The 22596-nt window shown below is 36.0% G+C and overlaps 2 protein-coding genes across 4 annotated transcripts; both read left to right on the top strand.

Moving 5' to 3' along the window:
- The first annotated feature begins 734 nt into the window (after positions 1-734).
- Positions 735-3590, top strand: LOC136207960 (uncharacterized). 3 transcript variants are annotated; one of them, XM_065998814.1, is made up of 4 exons: positions 735-1051; positions 1226-2161; positions 2971-3037; positions 3126-3590. In XM_065998814.1, the coding sequence occupies exons 2-4, from the start codon at positions 1239-1241 to the stop codon at positions 3147-3149; spliced, it is 1014 nt and encodes a 337-aa protein (XP_065854886.1). In that variant the 5' UTR covers positions 735-1051; positions 1226-1238; the 3' UTR covers positions 3150-3590. The 3 variants fall into 3 exon arrangements, with proteins under 3 accessions (XP_065854886.1, XP_065854888.1, XP_065854887.1); XM_065998816.1 differs by having other exon boundaries at positions 737-1051; positions 2971-3590; XM_065998815.1 differs by lacking the exon at positions 735-1051 and having other exon boundaries at positions 1058-2161.
- Positions 3591-14789: 11199 nt separating this feature from the next.
- Positions 14790-17024, top strand: LOC136208149 (SNF1-related protein kinase regulatory subunit gamma-1-like). The gene is made up of 7 exons (XM_065998962.1): positions 14790-15077; positions 15562-15778; positions 15893-15978; positions 16031-16192; positions 16256-16338; positions 16416-16610; positions 16694-17024. The coding sequence occupies exons 1-7, from the start codon at positions 14790-14792 to the stop codon at positions 17022-17024; spliced, it is 1362 nt and encodes a 453-aa protein (XP_065855034.1).
- The last annotated feature ends 5572 nt before the right edge of the window (positions 17025-22596 follow it).

Genomic DNA, 22596 nt, shown 5'->3' with positions numbered 1-22596 from the left:
CTAATACGAACTACTATTTGAATATAAATATTTTTTCTTCATATTTTTTTTTCTTAGTTTCTACATATTTCTTAAAAAACTAAAAAATTACAAAAATGATGAAAATTAAATATCCTGTACATATATATATATATATATATATAAACTTAAAAACTTATCCCATTTAAATTAATTAAAAATAAAATGAACTGAAAAATATATACTTAAAGTGTGAAAATGGAGGATCGAACTTAATTAAAAATAAAATGAACTAAAATGTAAATACGGAGGTTCGAACCTCTAACCTGTCAAAACATTAACTAATATCTTAACAATCTAAGCCATTGTACATATACATATAAACTTAAAAACTTATCCCATATAAATTAATTAAAAATAAAATAAAATGAAAAATATATACTTAAAGTGTGAAAATGGAGGATCGAACTTAATTAAAAATAAAATAAACTAAAATGTAAATACAGAGGTTCGAACCTCTAACCTGTTAAAACATTAGCTAATATCTTAACCATCTGAGTCATCATATTTCTTGTCAACCACTCACTGATTATAAACTTATCCTAATAAATTAATTAAAAATAAGATGAATTAAAATATAAATATAAAAACTCGAACGTCTAACCTATCAAACTATTATCTAATGTTTTAACCATCTGAACTATTGTATTTCTTGTCAAGCATTTACTAATTATAAGAAATATAAAATGTTACAATATAAGAATTTTACCTAATTAATAAGATATATGCTTCCTTATTTCTGGGTTTTATTTTCTCCATAGCCGTCAACTCCATAGCCGCCAACCTCCACCTTGCACACTTTCATCTCCACCTTGCACCGCCACCTCGCACACCGCCGGTCATTCCGCTTCTCAAGGCGCCGGAAATAAGGAGTGGCTTCTCCACCGCCGTCTCCACCTCTGTTTTGGGGCTTTCTTGGCGAGTCGATTTGTTTCAGCGTCTGTTTGCTGCACTAAACCCTCTTCATTTTTTTTTGTCTAAATGTGCAGGTTCAAGGAGCAGAGATGGGATTCTAGAAGGATGTTTTCATCAGGTGGGATGCCTTCATCACATACTGTAACCATGAGTGCTCTTGCTGTGGCTATTGGTCTACAAGAAGGAGCTGGAGCCTATATGAGCTATTCAGTAGCAAGAATTTTCTGTTTTTTAATAATAGCTCATATGAGCAAGTTCTAGATAAAGCCCTAACTCTGGTCATAAAATGCAGGGCCTCAGGCATAATGAAACGCATGTTCACCATTATCCCGTCCGGCGCATTCCGGAAAACGTCGATACAGTTGGAGAATTCGATTGGAGATGTATCTTGGCTATTGCGAGTCTCAGCTTCTGCAGATGATCGGGACGATGAGTATTTAGGATTGCCGCCGATTGCTGCAAATGAGCCTATTCTGTGTCTCATTTGGGAACAAGTTGCGATTCTTTTTACAGGTTCATTGGAGGAAAGGTCAGATGCTGCAGCTTCTTTAGTTTCGCTGGCTCGAGATAATGATCGGTATGTAAAACTTATAATTGAGGAAGGCGGAGTTCCGCCATTGCTGAAATTGGCTAAAGAAGGGAAAATGGAAGGTCAAGAGAATGCGGCGAGAGCTATTGGATTGTTAGGGCGTGATCCTGAAAGTGTTGAACAGATTGTAAATGCTGGTGTTTGTAGTGTGTTTGGGAAAATCCTGAAAGAAGGTCATATGAAGGTTCAAATAGTAGTAGCTTGGGCTGTATCTGAATTCGCTGCAAATCATCCCAAATGTCAAGATCATTTTGCACAAAACAATATCATTCGGTTTCTTGTTAGTCATCTTGCTTTCGAGACGGTTCAAGAACACATCAAGTATGCAATTGCAAGTAAGCAATCAATTCATTCAATTTTTATGGCCAGTAATACTACTACTGATGGTAAGACTCAGGCTGAAGATGAAACCTCCAAAATTGCTCATCCAATGAGCAATGCCACTCCTACCCAAATTCACAATGTGGTTACCAACACTTTGGCAATGAAAACCACTACTAATAGTAATATCACCCCAACACAAGCTCAAGCACAAGCCCAAGTACAAGCACAATTACAAAGTCCTAGAAAAAAACAACCCCCATCCCAAAATAGCTCATATATGGCATTCGAAGCTGATATCCATCACGCCAATACTCTGTAATTTCTCCTCCCTCTGTTTTTGTTCTTTAATAATTGCATTTAATTTTTCTAATTCCGCACAATTCAACACATTTGGGTTTTTTTCTGTTTTTTTTTTGCCATCATCGGAACTAGGTTCATCCATAATGCATGAATTTCATGTTACTGGTCATCATCTATCAAAGCTCATCCTCTAGCTTAGGAATTATCAACATCAATAAACTTGAATTGCTTCACCTATATAGCAGTTTTAACCTTTAGGCTAAAATCTTCTTCTTTGTATGCCAATCCTTACCATCATTATTCAAACCTGGGCTCTTCAAAATGATTGTCGACTAAAGCTTTTGTTCATAATTATACTGATTTTAATTAGACTAAACATGACAATTGCTGCGCTTATTCACTGAAAGAATAAATTATGGATACTAGTCAAAGTGTGGTCTATTCAACATATGACTATGATATGAAATTGTTGGATATATTTTGACTCTGTTTCTATACGCATGGGCTTTAGATTATCCAAGGGAAACTGATGGAGCTCGTCTTCAGATGAGACTATCATATAGTCCAACTGCTCAAGTTTTTATTTTTCTTGTTCAATGGACATATTGTCACCTTGCTGGTGCACTTGGTTTGCTAAGAATTCTAATTTACAAGGTGCCTTGTTCTTTCAAGCTTGCATTCTTTAGTCCTCTTTTTAATCATTTGCATCTGTTATTTTCTCTGTTTGTTTGTTTACATACTTTTTGCATTTGATCACCTTCAACAATGTAGTTATAAGATTACAACTTCTTGTTGGGTGTGACAATGTGATAATTTTCATGCAGACTTATGCTGATGGAAAGACAACCATGTCTGTATTCGAAAGGAGAGCTAGCCTTAGAGATTTTTATGGTGAGTTGAAGATTAACTTTTCCTTTTATGTTTAGATGTTTTGGTTTCGGACAGGTGTGATATTTCCATCACTCTTGCAACTTCAAAGAGGGATTACCGATTTAGAAGATAAAAAGCAGAAGGAGATGTGCAATATTAGATACAGAAGAAAAGATGAGTTAGAGAGGGGAAAACTCTCGGAAGTTGACATAGAAAGAGAAGAGGAGTGTGGGATTTGTATGGAGAATAACAGCAAGGTCGTTTTGCCCCATTGCTGCCATTCTTTGTGTTTGAAGTGCTAACAAGATTGATAAGCTTTGTCTTCTTCCTCTGTAGTCTTGAGTACATATTCTGCTCACTTCATTTTACTTATCTAGAAAATGAAAATTATAAGCATATTTTAGCATCTTATTGAAAATGATTCAAATCTGAGAATGTGATTAAGAACCATCACAGAAAAGAAAGAACCATCAGAGTTCTCTAAATATGATTAAATAGACTTCTTTTTCCCTTGTATTGACTATGATTTGAATCTGTGAATCCTCGAAGTAATTAATTTTCCAAGCATTTCTAATTTTGTTGTCTTGTATTAGGATGCTTGATTACGAGTATGTTCACAATAGAAACTTGTAACATTGGCTCCATGGAGATGTTGGGCCTTGCAACCCTCTTACATGGGATATTCAAATGAACATATTTCTGGGAACAACAAAAACGTACTGATTTTTATTGTCATTTAGAATTCAAAATTAAGTCTTATTCATATCTGTTTGTGAACTTTACATTTGTTAGTTTTTATTATTGTTAAGCTTTATTTTGCAGTGGTACCAGTAATTATGAGTGGGGATAAGTTACTAAAATAGGTCTATGGTTGTTAGGGAAGTATCAATTTAGGTTCCACTTACAAAATAGCACACATATAGGTTTAACGTTTAAAAAAGGTACCAATTTAGACCTCGATAACGGAACGAGACACGATGTTGATATTACTATGTTAAGTTTTGTCAATTATACGTGGAGGGAAAGTCAAAACTTAACGGAGTAATAGGAATGACGTGTCCAATCCGTTCTTGAGCCCTAGATTGATACTTTTTTAAACGTTAAGCCTATATTGGTACTATTTTGTACCTGGGTCTAAATTTATTTCTACAAAAACCATAGGCCTATTTTGGTACCTTATCCCTTATGAGTGTGTAATTACTGTTAAATAATTTTCAATGAATATAAAAGAGACTAATAAAGTAAAAATGCTAGCTAGCCATGATTGTTAATACAATTTACGTGTAATTACTGGTAATATTTATGTTTGATTATAGTTCAATATTAGAGCTCCATTCAATCCAAAAAATATATATTTTTTTTAAAAAATATCAATATTTTGCGTCGCGCGTGAGGAAGGAGCGATACAAAGTGTACCAGATTAATCAGGGAGCTTGTGTCGCGCACCTTTGGAGCGCGTCACAAGAATATCATATGTTGTGTCGCGCACTTTAGAAGCGCGTCACAAGAGTTATCGCTCTATTGTATCGCGCGCTTGACAAGTGCGACACAACAGATGAGTAGCTTGTGTCGCTCTTAAGAGCGATGCAAAGTTCTTGTGTCGCACCCCTGTTGTGTCGCATAAAAGTGCGACACAACAACATGAAAAAGTGCGACACAAGTAAGCATTTCTGTACTAGTGAGGTAAACAATAATGACATAACCCATGCGCCGAAGATGGCATAAGTGACAGAATCTCTGTCGATTGAATATCCCAAAGTGAAACGGCTAGTTCAATAAATGGGGGTGATTTAGATTTCTATAAATAGAGGAAGATCCTCCCTTAATCCTTTTCACGCGTGAATTCTTAGGCATTCGAATTCTTCACTCTCTGTCAAAACGTCAAAATCCCTAAAAATCTCTGAGAATGTCGAACCCTCAGAACATCTCCGGTGGTGATTCCGGCAAACATCACACCGATGAAAATCCCAAATCTCCTGTTCTTAACAAAAACCCTCAAGCTGACCCAGCAAGCTCCTCGAAACAACAGAAACCCAAGGCTAGAACCATGGTAAAGGTTCACAAGAAAGTCAACAATCTCGAAGTCCTAAAATGCCGGTGGTTTTCTCCCAGCTTCATCACCGCCGAGAAACCATTCTGTGAGTGGATTGAAAAAAACGATTGGGCAGGCCTTTTCTCTCTCCCCGGAACTACCTATCCTCGCCTGGTTAGGGAATTTTACTCCGGTCTGTCTGTGGATGAAGACGATGCAGACTACTTGGAAACCCATGTCAAGGGCCACAAGATAACAATCACACCATCCTACTTGGCAACCCTGCTAAATCTGCCAAAAGAAGGGACTGAGTTTAGAACAACAAAGGAAAAGCTTGATCATGTCAAGGAATTCTGCAAACCCAAAAACCACAAAGGAGAGATACCCAGTACCTGTATGGGACAAAACCAGAAGATGGCACACTACATACTGACCAACTTCATCTTCCCTAAACTCAGCTCAGCCTCGTCGGCCTCCAATTTCGAGCAGTGCTTTATATGGCACATGTTGACCTACAGCCCACTCAATATGCCTGTGTTTTTGGTTGGTGCACTTCAACGTGGAGGTAAGAAACTTAGACTAGGTTCTCTAATCACCAAAATCCTTGAAGACCACAAAATAGAGACAATCACTGAGACTAAGAGTTTGGGAACAGAAATAACCGCGGCTTTGCTGTTTGGGTTAGTATTCAACCAGCCATTGAAGGGGGTTGAAGAAATTGTGGAAGAGGAAGAAGCAGATGATGCTGAGCCAGAAGTTGAACCTAAGAAAGGGAAGGAAGTCCCTGCTGAGTCACCAAAGGCAAAGAAGAAGAGGAAAGCACTTGAAACGTGCATAAAGGACATTTCTGCCGTCCCAAAGAAGAAGCGGGCCATGGCTAAGGGCAAGAACGTTGATGCTGACCAACCTCAGGTTACACCTAGGTCAGCAGAGAAAAGAAAAGGGCAAGCTGAGCCCGAAGAAGAAAGTGATGACACCTCAGAACAACCTCTAAAGAAGAAGCGTCGAAGTTCTGGCTTGAATATTGTTGAAGCTGATCCCATTGATTGGGTTGTGCCACCCAAGTCACACTACGCTCAAGGTCTTGGAATTGACTTAGAGAAAACTCTAGTTGACCAAACAGAAGAAGAGGAAGTATAGCGACAGGATGTCAATCAGCCTGATGTTGAGGAAGAAGTTCATACTGAGTCAGATGATGTTGAGCAACATCACGCGAAAGATACTGAACAAGAAGGAGATGATCAGCAAGGGGAGAGGCTCCCACAACATGAAAGTCCAGATGACATCCAAGCTGACCCGTCTCCTCACAAAGCTAAGTCATTCAAAAGGCTCAAGAAGAAGGCCTTCAAGGGACCAGTTATTGATCTACTCATAGATTCTCCGCCTCTGGACCCAATCACCGATATGTCTGATATTCAGTTGCAATACTTCTCCCACACCATAGAGTCTCCTCCTAAAGAACCGGCCAACAATCAAGCCTCTGTTACTCATATTGAGGAACAAGCCAAGACTCCAGAGGATCCAAAATCAGCCGAGCAAGAACTCGAAGTCACAGCTACTCAAAAAGGAGACCAAACCATAAATCCACCTGCTCAATTTCCACCTCATGAAGAACACTCAGCTCCTGGTACTGAATTACCTCAAGGACCAACTGTTGATCACTCAACTCAAGCTGATAAGCAGCCAACTCCACCACCATCCAGCTCAACTTCCATACCTACTTCTGAGACAAATCCAGCTGGTCAATTTGCCTATCTTAGTGCAACTCAATCTGGCCGTCGCATCGTAGAAACTGCTCAATCCCTTCTCCAGGAGTTCAACACTTCTGATGCTGCTGGGTCTGTTCATCCTGAGTCGTCTAACATCTCATCCATCGCTCAACTTCTTAATGAAATTAAGGGGCTCAAGGATCTTATAAGTGTTATGACATCAGTTCAAACACAGCAACCCAAGCAAGACCAAATTGCGAAGCTGACCGAGCTGCTACTTCTCATGGTCAATCACATGGATTCGCTTGAAGGAAAAATCAACACTCTCTCTGTGGTCAATCCAGGATATGTCACTTCAGCTGAGTTAGCCCAACACTTTGCTAAGCTGAATGCAGAGCTGGCCCATCTACGGTCTACGGGAAATCCTGAATCTGCCACATCTGCTGAGTTGCAAGATTGCTTTGCCAAGCTGACTGCTGATCTTACTTGTACACGTGAGTTAGTTTCTTCTTCTTCTCAGTGTACAATTGACCAACTGAGTGAAGCGGTAAGTCTACTCAACGTCAACAAAGTACAGATGGATGTTGACCCCATCACTCATGAAACCCTTCTGAGCTTCTCACAAGCCATCCTTCGCTCAGTACGCTACACAAATGCTCAACGAAAATTCTACGACTCAGCTCTGCTCAAGATGTACCATCAATCCTTTGCTCAACTCACTGCGTCCATCTCTTGGATCAGTAAATCTCATGAATGTCTCATCAGCATGTTGAGCAGCTCCTTACGGGTCCCTCGAACTGTTCAAGATGACTGTGTTCTAGTTATTGATGGCTTAAGTGAGAGTACAAGAAGGTTGAAGCGTTATTCAAACGCTCTGTCTGGTGCTGCTAGAAATGACACGTTCATTCCTCCTCCATCCGATGATGGCAAAATGGGGGAGAACAGCCAAGATGGAACTCAACACGCCGGTGGTGCATCAGGAAGAAAAGACAAAGGAAAAGGCAAGTATGATGAAGCCAGTCTGAAGAAGAAGAAGTAGTCTAGTTTAAAATTTGTGCTTAAATATTTGTGTTAAATTTATGATAAGCATCACTTTATCCAACCTGTCTTAATACCATGCTTAGTAGATATACTGATCTGTCCAAATTGAACAAACAAATCATAATGAAACATACTCAGTATACATCTTCACACATAAGTAAACTGAAGTAATAAAATGCTTCCAAAAATGATCATTTCTGAAAAACTGACCTAGTAGATCTTAGAAGGTCTAGGATTGAACCTAGTCAGTACAAGTATCTTTAATTTCTCTTGGAAGATTTAGAGTTAAGTTAATAGATGCAACCCTTACGGGGGAGCAATTTCAGAAATATGAAAAATTAATCAATCATGGGGAATTTCAAAACTGAGTTCCATAATTATGTATTTTGCCAACATCAAAATGGGGGAGTTTGTTGAAACACCTTTCCACAAGATTTTGATTTGACAAAATCATCCATGATTAAGAGACAATTAAATTTAAGTGCTTTATTGTACTAATCCGTTTGTTCAATGTTGAGTATAAATATAAATATAAATAGATATAAAAGTAAAACAGGACAAAGACAGCATGAAATGACAGAACAAGCTAAGTATAGAAGTCTCATGATCAAGTTGAGTGGAATCGAACCCAGCATCAACAGATTGAGGCTCAAAATCCAACAGAGCTAAGTGAGATAGAACTCAGCATGAGAAGCCGTCTTAACAACTGTCTTATGAAGGTGATCTAACTAAAACATAACTCAGCATGGAAGTTGCCAAAGACAATGAACAAAGCTGAGTGAATCCTCAGGACAACATGAAAGAGTCGCTTGCAAGACGACAAAGATTGCCGACCTTCTGCGCCAATAATTGAAACCTTTGAATTACGTAAAAGACACATTCCGAGATGTATGGGTCAATGGATTATTGGTAAAGGACAACTGGCACAAAAAGACAAGTCTACAAGATAATGACAAACCTGGCATCTGAAGAAATCAGAGGAAAAGGATTGGCCTGAGAATTCTGAAGCTGACCAGAAGCTGTCTCCTAAAAGAGTCGTTTTAACATTAACGGCTACATCATTTCAAAATGATCCAATTCCAGATTTTTCCCTATATAAAGACAATCAAAATCCCTGGATCATTGCCGATTGACAAAAACAAAAAGTACAAGAGAGAAAAGATACAAAAGCACTTAGATACAAAAAGAGATCTTACACCCATCTTCCATTATTTGTGTAAATGCTAGAGTGATTACTTGTAATCTTCTAAAGTATTCTTTATTTGAAAAGGAACAAGTGTTTATCAATTGTAACATTAAGGGCGTTGTGCTGAGTGTTTGGTTGTAAACATTCAGTAGTAGAGAAATCTAGGTGCTGGGTTGTAGCACTTAGTAGGAGTTGAGTAGACGGATAGAGGAAGGTACTCTTGCATATTCAACTGCCTTGTAATCGGTTTGTGCTCTACCTTTAAAGAGCTCAGTATTGGATTCTAAAAGTCCGGAGGACTCTGGGGACTGGAAGTAGGCGGAGAGGCCGAACCAGGATAAGTGATACTGAGTAATCTCTAACCCTCTCTCAATATATATATTTGCATTGTTATGTGAGAAGTTTACTCAGCATATAACATTGTTTAAAGTTGACTCTAGGTAATTTCAAGTGCTGAGTTAGAAGCTGACCTCCAAGAGTGTCAATATCTAACTTACAAGTAAAACAGTCTTAGTCAATATCCGGCCAAAGCTGTCTTATAACATATCTGGCCAAGCTGACCAAAAGATGAGTTGACAAACTCAACAAATTACTAAGTCAGCATATTAATTAAAAGAAAAAAGTTATATTAGTTCCTAACCCCCCCTTAGAACTAATCACACGGGACCAATAAAAATATCATCTAGAATTTTGACATTAAATTTTAATTTGAAACTTTTATATGCTAGTACTGATTATAATTTTTAATTTTAATACAAAAAAGTAAACTCAATTTTATATCTGTATATAAATAAATAGAATAAGTTGCAAATTTAACTCTATAGTTATTAAAAAAAAAGGATTTAACTTCACGTATAAAATAGTGTAATTTTAAATCTAATGTTTAGTAGAAAGTTCAATTTCTAACCTCATTACATGTTCAAATGTGAGTATGAATTTACGGTCATGGTGATTTAAGCGGTTTTATCCGATAAAGGTAGAAGTGTGGTTGGTTTTCTGTTACAATAATGACGCGGCTAGAGTGTAATCGATTCGAACTGAGCTTTGACCTGCTTAGCCTCGGTTCGAGTGAAAATTAACGAGCTCAAAATTCTGTTCGTGAGCTATTCCCGAGCTTGTTAACAAGTATGTTCATGCGCTTTGCTTGCAAGCAGCTCATTAATTCAGTTAATGAACTTCACTCGCGAATAACTCATTCATTAATTATATTGATTTGAAATTTCTTTAATACAAAACTATATAGTTTTGAAATCTATAAAACTAAAGTTTTCACAAAGCTACGTTATTTTACTTCCCCTTTATGGAAATGTTAAAATTAAAAAAATCGAACCAAGTTTGTTAACCAGCATGTTATGAACTTTATAATCGAGCTTGCTTATGAGCTTGTTCATGAACCTATAATCGAGCATGCTCGTGAGCTTTCGAGCCAAGCTTCGTTGTGTTCATGCTCAAATCACTTACAAATCGAGTCGAACATGATCAAACTTTTATCGATAAACACATTGAACCACTCATGAGCAGCTCGACTCATACAACCCTAGATGCGGTTTAGGTCGAGTTGCCGCTTTGGAAAGTGCTCCAAAATTATCTAGGAAGCAACCTCCTCCTCCTAAAATCCTATTGAATGCTCTAAAGCCCAAGAATTCAATTGTTGATCCTTAATTTAGGATTTTAATTTTAAAAATTAACCTTTTAAACTTGACTATACCTCAGTGCGATTAAATATTAATTAGGTCATATAATGAAGTACATAGACATGAGGGGTGTCAATAAGCCTTGATAGTTCGTAAACTATTCGAGCTTGGCTCGGTGAAAACTCGATCAAAGCTCGGTTCGATATGGCTCGAGCACTAACGAGCTGAGCCTGAGCTTCCTCAGGTTTGACTTGAAAGCACACTAATAGATCAATTATTTTTAATTATATATATATATATATATATTTCATATTTTATATATAATATATATTTAATTGTTTTAAATTTTTCTTTCATTAGTTATTATTAGTTGTCATCACAATTCACAACTCATATAAGATTTAACACATCAAAAAATGACACAAAAAAAAAGCTTAGGTTTTTGAATCTTTAACTAGAAAATTAGGTTTTGATAAGTAACAAATACATTATAGACTTTAATACATATTTCATTGTTTGAAATTTTTCTCCGAGTTTGTGTTTTCCGACCATAAATACCATCTAGTATTCTTGAATCTCGGCAATGACACATGATTGTTTTTCTTTATAAATACTTTAAACTCATATAAAATTATAAGGTTTTTTTTTTGTTTTAGACTCTACTTATTCTATGCATGTATGATAAATTTGGTTAAAGCTGGTTATAAGCTCGATAAAATCTCGGCTCAGTCAAAAGTCGGTCAAAGTGCAGCTCGGTCAAAACTCGACAAAACTCAGTGTGAGAGGCTCGTTTACATCCTAACTTAGTCTGCGGACAAGTTTAATCCTATATTTATATATGTATGTATAAAATAATTTGAATTTTACTTTTTTTTATACTTAATTGATAATCTTAATTAATAATATAGAAAGATTCTAAAATAAAATAATTAAAAAAAGCAATTATAGAAAAATGTCTAAATTTTAGATGATAATTATTTATTGAGAATTTCTAGAAAATATAAGAAATTATTCATTGAAAATTTATGAAAACACTAAAATTTTATATTTAAAGAAGAAAAAAAAAGTGAAAAGATAAAAAAAAAAAACTCAAACAATATGTTTAGTGAAATACACTAAAAACTTAATCTATATAATCCACAAGTAAAATATACTTTTTTTATAAAAAAAAAATACTAGAAAAAAGTTGAAGTAAAAAAAAAAGAAATAATTAATGAAGAAAGAGAATTTACATAGCTTTGGAAATAGTAAAGAGTAGTAAATAAGACTTGTACTCGTTTTTATTTTTTTAGGATAACAACAATAGTTAAATGGATAAATTAATCTTTTTCTTTATATTCTAACCATTCTAACCAAACTTTTCTATCCAAGTATCTTTATTGTATTTCATATGGTGAACTTATTAAATGATTAATTTAAACCCTCGATGATAAGTAATTAGCAGTTAAAAGTTTACTTTTTTTTTTACAGTTACAAATAAATATATGTAAATTTTGTCTGAAAGAGTAAAAAAATATTTAAATTATTAAAAAACTAAATTTTGAATCCAGATAATAGATATGCAATTATTATTTTTGAAAAATAATTGGTAAATTATAATTTGTCAAAACCGAGTTTTATGTTTAAATTAAACTGATTTTTCTAGTCACCAAAATTTAATATATACAATTTAAATTTATCAAATACTTAACATATAAAAAATCTGTTAGAAAAATATAAGAAAGATTAAGGATTTAATAACAAAAAATTCGCTGGTTGGAAAGCACCATATTTTTTAACCGTTCAACCCAAGAGATCTCATGGCGGAAGGATTGATTTCTGTTTCAATGGTAAATCCATTAAAGTTCTTGGTAGAAACATTGGGTACATAGCTCTTCAAAAACGAGCAATGGAACTATGGAAACCTAAAGGGGATGTTGAAATTATGGATGTGGGTTATGGATTTCACCTTGTACAATTTAAAGAACGACAGAGAACGTGTTATTAGAGATGGTCCTTGGATAATCCAGGGACATTATAAATCTGTGTGAACTTGGTCCCCTGATTTCCAGGCAGCAACAACCACTATTCCTTCAACAATGGTCTGGGTCAGGTTTCCAGACCAGCCAGTCCAAATGTATGATCCTGATTTCCTTTCAGCAATTGCTAATTCCTTTGGTAAGTAATGAGGGCATCTTGTGCTAGTGCGTGGGGCGAGAGATAGAACCCGTGGAGTGTGAGTCCGGAGCCAAAGAGGGAGGAAGAAACCACACGGAGGGGTGATCACTAACGCCTTCCACGCAGAGCGTGTTATAAGACAAGCGGAGCGTGAGTTTAATGCCAAGAGGGAAAGAAGAGAATCATGCGTATAGGTGGCCACTAATCTAGTCCACGCAGAGCGTGTTATAAGACAAGTGAAGCGTAGAGGGATGGTTCGAGAAGGGGATGAAGATGCAGCTGATGGGGAAAAATTTCAAAGGCCCACTCACGCGAAGCATCCTTCAAGGCACACGGAGCGCGAGATAGTTAAAGCAGTCTTCAACGCGAAGCAAAGAAGATGGGGAAGAATAGGGTTAAACTTTATCCATTTGACTGCCTTGCCCTTGCCTCTTTCTATTTCCTTAATTCATTCCTTAATTTACTCCTTAATTGCCTCTTTCTATTTCCTTAATTCATTCCTTAATTTACTCCTTAATTGCCTCTTTCTATTTCCTTAATTCATTCCTTAATTTACTCCTTAATTGCCTCTTTCTATTTTCTTAGTTTAAATCCTTAACTTACTCCTTAATATACTCTTTCTAAATTCCTAAGTTGCCCCTACTCTTATCCTTGTTTGTAACCCTAGTTAGGGGCTTATTTAGTCTTTATCTTTACCCTTTATTAATTAAGTAGTTACCCTTTTGTGTAATTGTTTAGGTTTGTTTTAGGGTTTTGAGATGATATAAATACATCTCTTTCTTTGTAATGAAACAATTTTTTATCAATCAATTTTATTATCTTCTTCATTGAAGCTTGTTAGGGTTTTCAACCTCAACAATGGGGGATCTATGATTTCCTACGGATTTTGGGCCATAAAACTGGGATTCGCTCCTTCAAGTTCAGCTTGAGAAGAAACATCTTTGTTAGTTTACGATTAAAACTAACATGTTCCGAAATAATCTGCATCATTTGGTATTAGAGCCGACCGTTTTCCTAAACGGAGACTTCTTTCGACTATGGTTCAACCAAGCTTTTCACAATTATTAATGGAGTATGCCTCCAAGAGCCTTGAAGAATGGCAAGTCGAAGTAAGAGAGATAGATCTAGAGCTTGCCAAGATGATGACAAAGACAAGAGAGAACTTGGAGCAAGAGGAGATGGAAAGACTCCAAAGGGGAACCTGAAATAGCCGGAGGTGGCAACGTCGAGCCCAATGAAAAAAAGATGAAGAAACCTCTATTTTTCCTTCTAAAGATCCCTCACCAATCTTTTCTCCTTTTCACATTAAAAAGGTAAATCCCAAACTCCCAATTTCTCATGTTGAAATTGTGGATAGTCCCATTGTTAGGGAGAAATTGGATGTTTGTGATGTTGAAGTGGATTTAGATTCTTCTTGTGAATTTGTTGATCATAAAATTAGGGAGGAGGATTTAAATTCATTCATAGATTGGAAGGAAGGGATGCTTGTATGTAAAAACATGGGAAATGTTGACTTGGTGAGTGGTAATATTGAGGAAACCCTATATAAGTGATAAAATTCCCTTTGAGCATAACTTCATTGGTATGCTTGAAGGAGGTGAGGGCATTCATCTTAAGGAAGAGGAGAGTGGGTTTGGGCTTGTTAGTCTATTGAGGAAGAATGAGGAAATCCCGTTATGTATAAATATCGATGGCTATGGTGATGAGAGTGATGTTGGTGGTTCAACTATAATGGGATGTAACATGTCATTTGAGTCAGGCAACCATTCGAATAGCTCAACCGACTTGAACTATGGGGAGAAGTGTAAGAAAACGAGAGGTCGTGGGAAAAGATGGATTATGGACGAAGAGGGAAGCGATATTGTGTATTACCATGAAGAAGATGAGTTAGAAGAAGAGATGCATGAAGAGGAGAACCGATCCGGGAATGAGCTAGAAAGAAATGAGGAACGTGATTATTATGAAGGAAAATTCGAGGATGAGGTTGAAGAGAGAGAACGTTTCCGAAGATGAAATGTGTGAGGATGGTGAACTTTGTCAAAGTGCAAATGAGTTTGACTATGATGGGGGTGATAGAGTTTATGATGATGAGTTGGAGGATGTTGAACGGAACCAAGATGAAGAAGAGTCGATAAGTGTTGAGTGGAGCCAAGACGAAGACACTTATGGAGGTGGTGGTGATGGAAATGAGCACAATGTGTATTTGATGACGAGGGTGCTAATGTCTAGTGAAGAGGAGCATAGCCAACGTCATCGATTATTTAGGACTCGATGCTTAGTTCTTGGGAGGAAGTGTGAGATGGTAATTGATGGAGGAAGCCAAGTGAATATCATTAGTTGGTCCATCTTGAGTAAGTTTAGTTTGGTTCCCAAGCCACATCTTAGGCCTTAGCGCCTTGGTTGGGTCAACGGGGTGGAGAAAATTCAAGTTACTCATTGGTGTAAGGTTCCTTTTACCATTGGAGCTTATAAGGATGAAGCTATATGTGATGTTATGGAGATGGATGCTTGTCACGTGCTACTAAGTAGTCCATGGAAATTGTGATGCCTCACATGCGAGAAGAAGCAACACCTACACCATACACAAGGGCGGAGTCCAATACATCCTTACACCTTTGAAGAGTTCACCTAGTGCTAAGAGGAAGACCATTTTGGAAGATTGTCCAACTTGGGAGTTGAATGTGAATGAGTGCATTGGTGGAACGGGTGAGATATTGAATCGCGTTGACTTGGGTTCTATGGACGAGTTAGCTAGCCACTGTCCTAATGAACTCAAATCCAAGTAGGAGAGTAAGGTTGAGAATGGAAAAAGCAAAGTTGAAAGTGAGGAAGTTAAGCCGATGTCCAAAGATGACAAACACATGCCTTTCAATGAGCCACCTAGAGGGCTTTCTAAAGGTCTTCCACCCTTGAGGAAGTTATCACATGACATAGCATGGGATCCGAGAGATAGTGCACCTAGTCCTACACATGGAGAGTTGAGCTCTAAGAAGGAGGAGGAAGGTTACTCTATGATGCCTATTGATAGCACCGAGACGCCTAGCACATGCCACATGCAAAGGAATCAAGTCGTTCACTTGGTAAAATTTGAACTTATTCTTTTGTGCTTTGTGGAAGTATATATGCTGAAATCTTGGTTATGTGTGCTGAGGGAGAACCTTTCTTATGATGAGCCTATGAGGGGTGATTTTATTGTGAAGAATGTGAGCTTCATTGAGTATTTATTGAATGAGAACAGTTTCCCGGGGTATATAGAGAAGATGGAAGGGAGTCAAGACTTATGGAATATTGGCCAAGTTAGTAAAGGGGCAAGCACTTTTTCATGTTTTGTTGCTTCTCTCAAAGCATCCCAGGCTAGAGATGGTGCCTGTTATACATAACAAATCTGACTCCAAGGTCATTGGTTTTATAACGCAGGTACCTACTTGTTATTAACCTACATGTTTGATTCAGATAACTCATTACTTGATCTTTTAACAGAATGATGTTACCCAGTTATTACTTCGATCCAGCGGATTAGAGTGGTTTGATGGCATTGCAAATAAGGCTTTGTCTGAGTTCTGGTAAAATAAAAACAAACACATTCACAATCAGAAAAATTTGTTAAGTCTTGCTTACCCATTTATGTATTTGTGGGTAGTTTTGAAGGTCAAGAACACATGAATATTTGTGTGTATGGAGACCAAAGCTTGGCAGAAGGACTAGGTGTGTTGTGGGAAAGCCGTATAGGTGCAGTTGCTATTGTAAATCGAGGAAATGAGAAGATAATGGGTTGCATCACGAGTAACCATGTTCTCCTTATTTTTCAGGATAACAAGCTATTCAATATGAGAAAGTATATGTTTCTACACTATTAAGTAATTAATTGTTTTTCCGCATCGACCACACCATGAAATTTCAAACCAAACCATATTGCAGAAATCTAAGCATGAAGGAATTCATTGATATGGAAGCTCCAAAAAAAGACTCACATGGTCTAATAACTCCGCAAGTGTACTCTCTAGTGACAGCCACAACAAGTGACACTCTCAAGCATGCAATGAATCAATTGGTTAAGAGTAAAGCCAACGTATGCTTTTTAATTGACGATTTAAAGAAGGTAATGGGCATGGTGACACTAAGAGATATCATCGTCCAGTTTGCTCCACCTTGCATAGATTCAGGTTTCCACGGAGGTGGGTTCTTTGATTCTGCTTTAGAACAGACAGGATGCCAACTAAAAAATGAAACCATCATTTGTGATCATTAATATCAAAGATTCGAAAAAACTAATTCAACAATCTGGGAAATGGAACATCAGTCAACCAAACATCAATCAACACTTTTGTATCTAAAATCTACCGTAATTGCAATTTTGAATATATTTTATTAAATCGTTTAAGATATATTGTTTAAAATATTTATACTTTTGATCTTGATTATGTGAAGAATAATTATTTATTATCGTGGTATTTTGGAATTTTGGTCGAGAAAATGGATTTGATGATCTTATACGAATTGTTTTTGGATTGAGAAAGTTATTGCGGTTGTTATTATTTTGGATGATTTTCATGAGTTGTGATAGTTTGAAAGATAAATAAAATGTTTTGTCCATCTAGGATTGCCCGGGGTAGGGTTAGTAGCTGTAAGACCATACCTAAGGGCGGTATGGCCAGAGTGCACGGCTGGTAGTCCTAACGTTAGGCAAGGCGAGATATGAATGAGATATCTCGATTATTGATATGATTGATGTCATGATAAGCTACACGGGTGGAATTCGAGGATGGACACACAAGTATTACGTTTTGATAATGTTTGATGATTTGAATTATAATGTTTTACGTTTGTTTGATTACGAGTTGGTTTGTAAGCGATTTATTTGATTATGAGTTGGTTTGTTAAAGCGGTTTATTCGATTTGATTTGTTTTGATAAAACGTTGTTCGATTTGATTCGTTTTGATAAAACGTTGTTCGATTTGATTCGTTTTGATAAAACGTTATTCGATTTGATTCGTTTTGATAAAGTGATTTATATATATTAAATTATATAGTAATAAAGTGAAATATGCAATTAAGTTATTAGCGAATTAATCAACGTGTCAATAAGTTAAGAGAACTACCTAATTAAGAGAACTACCTAAAATAGGTAGAACTACGTGGCTTTGATTCCCGATTTAAAAGATTAAAAGACGTTCGGGATACGTAGGAAGCTTGATAGAATTATCAAGTCCAAGCCAAATAATTAAATAAACTTTAGGTAGTCCAAATAAATTTTTATGTAATAGAAAATAGGTTCGTGTTTCAGACTGTTAGGCGTTCGTGTTATCCTATTTTCCTTTCATATCTGATGCCGTTTTGGGTCGGGTGTGACATTTAGCATATTATTAATACAAATTCTGTTAAAATGCTAAAACTAAATCTACTGCCTATAAGTTAATCACAATTTTCTTTTATCAAATTGTCTAAAATAATTTACTGTGTTATTAATATAGTTACAAATACCTAGCAAAAAATGAACGAAACTGATTCAATTTATCGACAAACTTGTTTGAAAAGTCCGATGTGACGGCTAAATAATAATCAAACAAATCTTTTCAAATTTTCGATATTGCAGGACTAAAATTGATCTTGTTTGGAAACGTTAAGGTTAAATTTGAACAATGTTTAGTCCCCCTATTTTGAAAAAGACATTATAAGGTGTCTATCTTTTGTTACTGTTAACTTTTTGGTCCTTTTATCTTTTTTTAACCATTATATTCGACATAAATAGACAAACAGAAAATACCAGAGTAATATGGTCATTTTGTACTGCACTGTGACTGTCCTAAAAGCTAAGATATATTTGGTGAAAAATCTAAAAAAAAAAAGACCAAATGTTAACAGTGACAAAAAAATAGAGACATTATAATATGTTTTTTAAAATAAAGTGAGACGTAAAAAGGCAGAGACTAAATATATATTTTATCATTGTTGATATTAATTTATTAAAATAAAAAACAAATTTTTAATCTTTTAATAATTTCTTATAATAAAAAAAATATATACATACATATTTTTTAATTTATTTAATATACCTAAAGACATTGTTGAAACATAATTTCCACGTTGATTTTGATTATGACAAAAAATATTAAATTAAATTAATATCTTCATAATTAATAACACATTAAAATTAAATGTTGATTTATTTATACTAATGTGTTTGTTGAAGTGTTTGATAATTTAAGCTTTAGTTCAAAGAAATTACATAAGGTCTTAAGCCTTAAGTCCAAGCCCATTCGACAAAGGCTTGTGGATAAAGCTCTAGCCCAACATGCAGAAGGATCCAGAAGTTTCTTATGTGTCTCAAAGATAGGATCAATCTGGAAGATAAAGACCAAGCCACATTGGACAAGATCAACCACGTTAGACAAGATCAAGAGTTGACTTCTGCGCAAGTGACAATACCTTACCAGATAAGGAAAGATTCAAAACCAACAGATGGCTTGTCTCTTAGTCAACCTGAGAACTTTGCTTTATTTGGTTAGACTAACCAGTCTGCTTCCAACCAACTCTGATGCACAGCGGAACAAACAAAACCAACAGTAAAAGATAGAAGATTATTGGCTTCTTGACATTGGCTTCTGAGGAGTGAAAGTGACAACAGAATGTTTCCCACTCAATGGTTATTTTGAAATTCGAAATGACCCAGCCTTCAGGTAACTATAAAAGGCCCCTCTTTTGCAACTTTGGAACTTGATCTTCAACGCAAAAAAATTCTAAGTGAATCATCTCTTGAAGTTCTAAGCAAAGCAAAACTAGAATTGTTACACAAACTTTCATACTCATCTGTGTAATCTTTTCTTTAATCTTTTCTTTAGTTCCTTCAAAGTGTTCTTAGATTAGAACAAAAATCATCAATCTTATAGATTAGTTCGGAAGCTCTGTTTGTTCGGTATTTAGCAAACAGAGTTACATAGTTTTGAGTGTAGGATTATAGAGGAAGGTACTCTGTAATTGATCAACATCTATTGTAAGGGTTTGTGCTCTACCAGAAAGAGCTCAGTAGTGGATTAAAGCTTGGAAGACGAATCTCGGGGACTGGATGTAGGCAGGCCGAACCAGCATAAAACTGTTGAGTATCATTTTTTAACTCTTACTCCCTATAACTGCTTGGTTTTAATTCGGAAGTAAAAAAACATTAACTAGTCAGAGTTGTGTCTTAAACGTGCTAAGTTCGGAAGCCCCTTTAGGCGTTATCTTTTGAACTAAGGACATAAGCAAGCGTTATCTTTTGAACTAAGGACATAAGCAATCTTAGTTGCTAATCAACTGAAGTTGCCTCTGAACCTTTAACATTTGTACTCTGAATCGTGCTATTGTGTTATGAGAAATATTTATTATTGGCTAAAATCTTTAAATCCGAAATAGTTCCATTAACCCCCCTCCCCCCCCCCCCCCCTCCCTCCCAGGAGCTAATTCTCCCATAACAAGGGACCAATAATATTTCTCTCTATATAATAAATGATTGTCCATATTTTTCAAAAATACTCTCTCTCCATAATAAATCCATAAAAATGATTGGCACATATAAAATCGTCTAAAATTTTTTTATGTTATGTTATATGATTATATAATTTCATTAATTGAATTGTTAATCGAGCAAGAAGAGATAGCAGAACCAGATTTTGGTTTTGAGTTTTTTTCTTATTTTTGATGAACTAGGTTATGGGTTCTGATTATTAATGGAAATCACACATTGCAATTTCATTTTCTGAATTTTGTAGTCTTGTAAAAAAAAAATAAGGTTTTATATTTTTTTTTTGTAGAAATAGAATCCAGTTGTCAATCTCTATTAATATTGACTAGTATTAGAATGGCATTTGCTTAAAATATTGGAATTAAAATTGTAGTGGTAAATGTAATGGTAAATTTATTGCTGTAATTGTAATTTGCAATTTTTTAAAATATTGGAATTGGAATTGTAGTAGTAATTTCCTAATTGAGAGAATAACCCAGTCAATTTGAGGCTAATTACTAATATATCCCAACTGAAGGGGTCCATTAATATATCTCACCCACTTTGCTTTCATCTCACCAAATTAGACACTTTCATCCCTTTTGGACAAATATACCCCTAGCTCCATTCAACTTCTGCTTCTGCTCCTGCTCCCGCTTCTTCTTCTTCTTCTTCTTCTTCTTCTTCTTCGGTTCACCTTCTTTAATTTCTGATACCAATCGTTAGCGGTTTTTGAGATTATTGAAGTATTCTAAATTTTGGAAAGGAAACACAAAACAAATTAAGATTTCCCATATAAATGGTATGTTTTTAGCTTATACGCTTGCTTTTCTCGCTGGTCTTGCCTCTTTCTTCATCTGTAATGTTATCGTTTCAATTTCCTCCATTTTCTTTCATTTTTCTCCATTTTTGTCGTATTTGTGATGAAATTTGTCACAATTCATCACAAATGCAACAACAGTTGTCACATCTATGCTGTCACAGTTGCGATAGGAGTAATTTCATTGTAGATGCGACAAATTTCATCACAAATGCGAAAACTCTTGTTGCAGGCATCTGTGACGAATTCGTCACAAATGCGACATCGCAGCATAATCGTTAGGCTTTATTTTCTTTCTCATTTTGAGCTTTCCATCCCAATCCTCTTCCGCAGACACTAATTTTTCAAAGGTTGAACGAAACATAATCTCTTCTCTCTATAAACCACTGTCTTTTTTCTCTCTACAAACTGTATGAGATGGAAAGGTAGGTTGAGGAATAATAGATGAGGCAGATTGGTGAATGATAGGTGAAGTGGGTGAAGGAGAAGCTGAGTCAGTTAGTGGAGTAGTAAGATCCACTAAGGTATTTGTGTTTGGTGCAATGTCATAATTAAGTGGATTGATGTCAGGAGGGGATGTAAAATACAAAGGAGTGGAAAGAAGAGGAGGGGTGGTTGGGACATCAATGTCCATCCATAAGGATATAAAAGGGGATGGTTTATTTTTTGAGTAGGGAAAGATCGTTTCATAGAAAGACGCATTTCTGGTGACAAAAATCTTATTAGACAGTACATCCATAACTTTATATCCCTTGGTGCCTTGTTTATGACCCAAAAAAACACATTTGGTTGCTCTTAGTGTGAGCTTAGACTTGGTTCTATCAAGAATTGAGGCATAACAGAGGCTGCCAAAAACTCTAAGTTGATCCCATTTAGGTTTAACCCTATATAAAGTGAGAAATGGAATGGAATGCTTGGTAGCAATAATTGGTAAACGGTTGATTAGATGAACAACATAAGCTGCTGCTTCTGGCCAAAAAGATTTGGGTAAACTAATTTGATATAATAAAGTCCTAGTGACATTGAGTGTGTCTTGGTGTTTTCTTTCCACAACGCCGTTTTGTTGGGGGTGTTTTAGGGCAAGTAGTTTGATGGATGATGCCAAAGGATGCATAGAACTGGGGCATAAGGAACTTAGGGCCATTGTCTGATCTGATGGTTTTAATTTCGGTGTGGAATTGTGTCAAAACATATTGATTAAATGTCTTTATAGCATCATTGGTTTCTGATTTGGTTTTCATCATATACAGCCACACAAATCTACTGTGATCCTCAATAATGGTTAGGAAATAATGCTTGTCATTGAAAGAGTGGCTCAAAGGCCCTCGAATATCTAAATGGATAAGGTCAAAACATTTAGAAGAAACACTAGTGCTAACAGAATAACTTTTCATCTTCTATTTTGCTAAATAACACACATCACAAGGAAAATGTAACTTTGATAGCTATGTAAATAAGTGATAACTTGTGAAAATCCTTGATCGGAGCACTTCCATGTGAGGCGCTGTTGGATCGGCCGGGGA

Source organism: Euphorbia lathyris, chromosome 10 (assembly GCF_963576675.1).
Source record: "Euphorbia lathyris chromosome 10, ddEupLath1.1, whole genome shotgun sequence".
NCBI classification, from domain to species: Eukaryota; Viridiplantae; Streptophyta; class Magnoliopsida; order Malpighiales; family Euphorbiaceae; genus Euphorbia; species Euphorbia lathyris.
The sequence above is the reverse complement of the archived record's forward strand: the minus strand, read 5'-3'. Positions and strand labels throughout refer to the sequence as shown.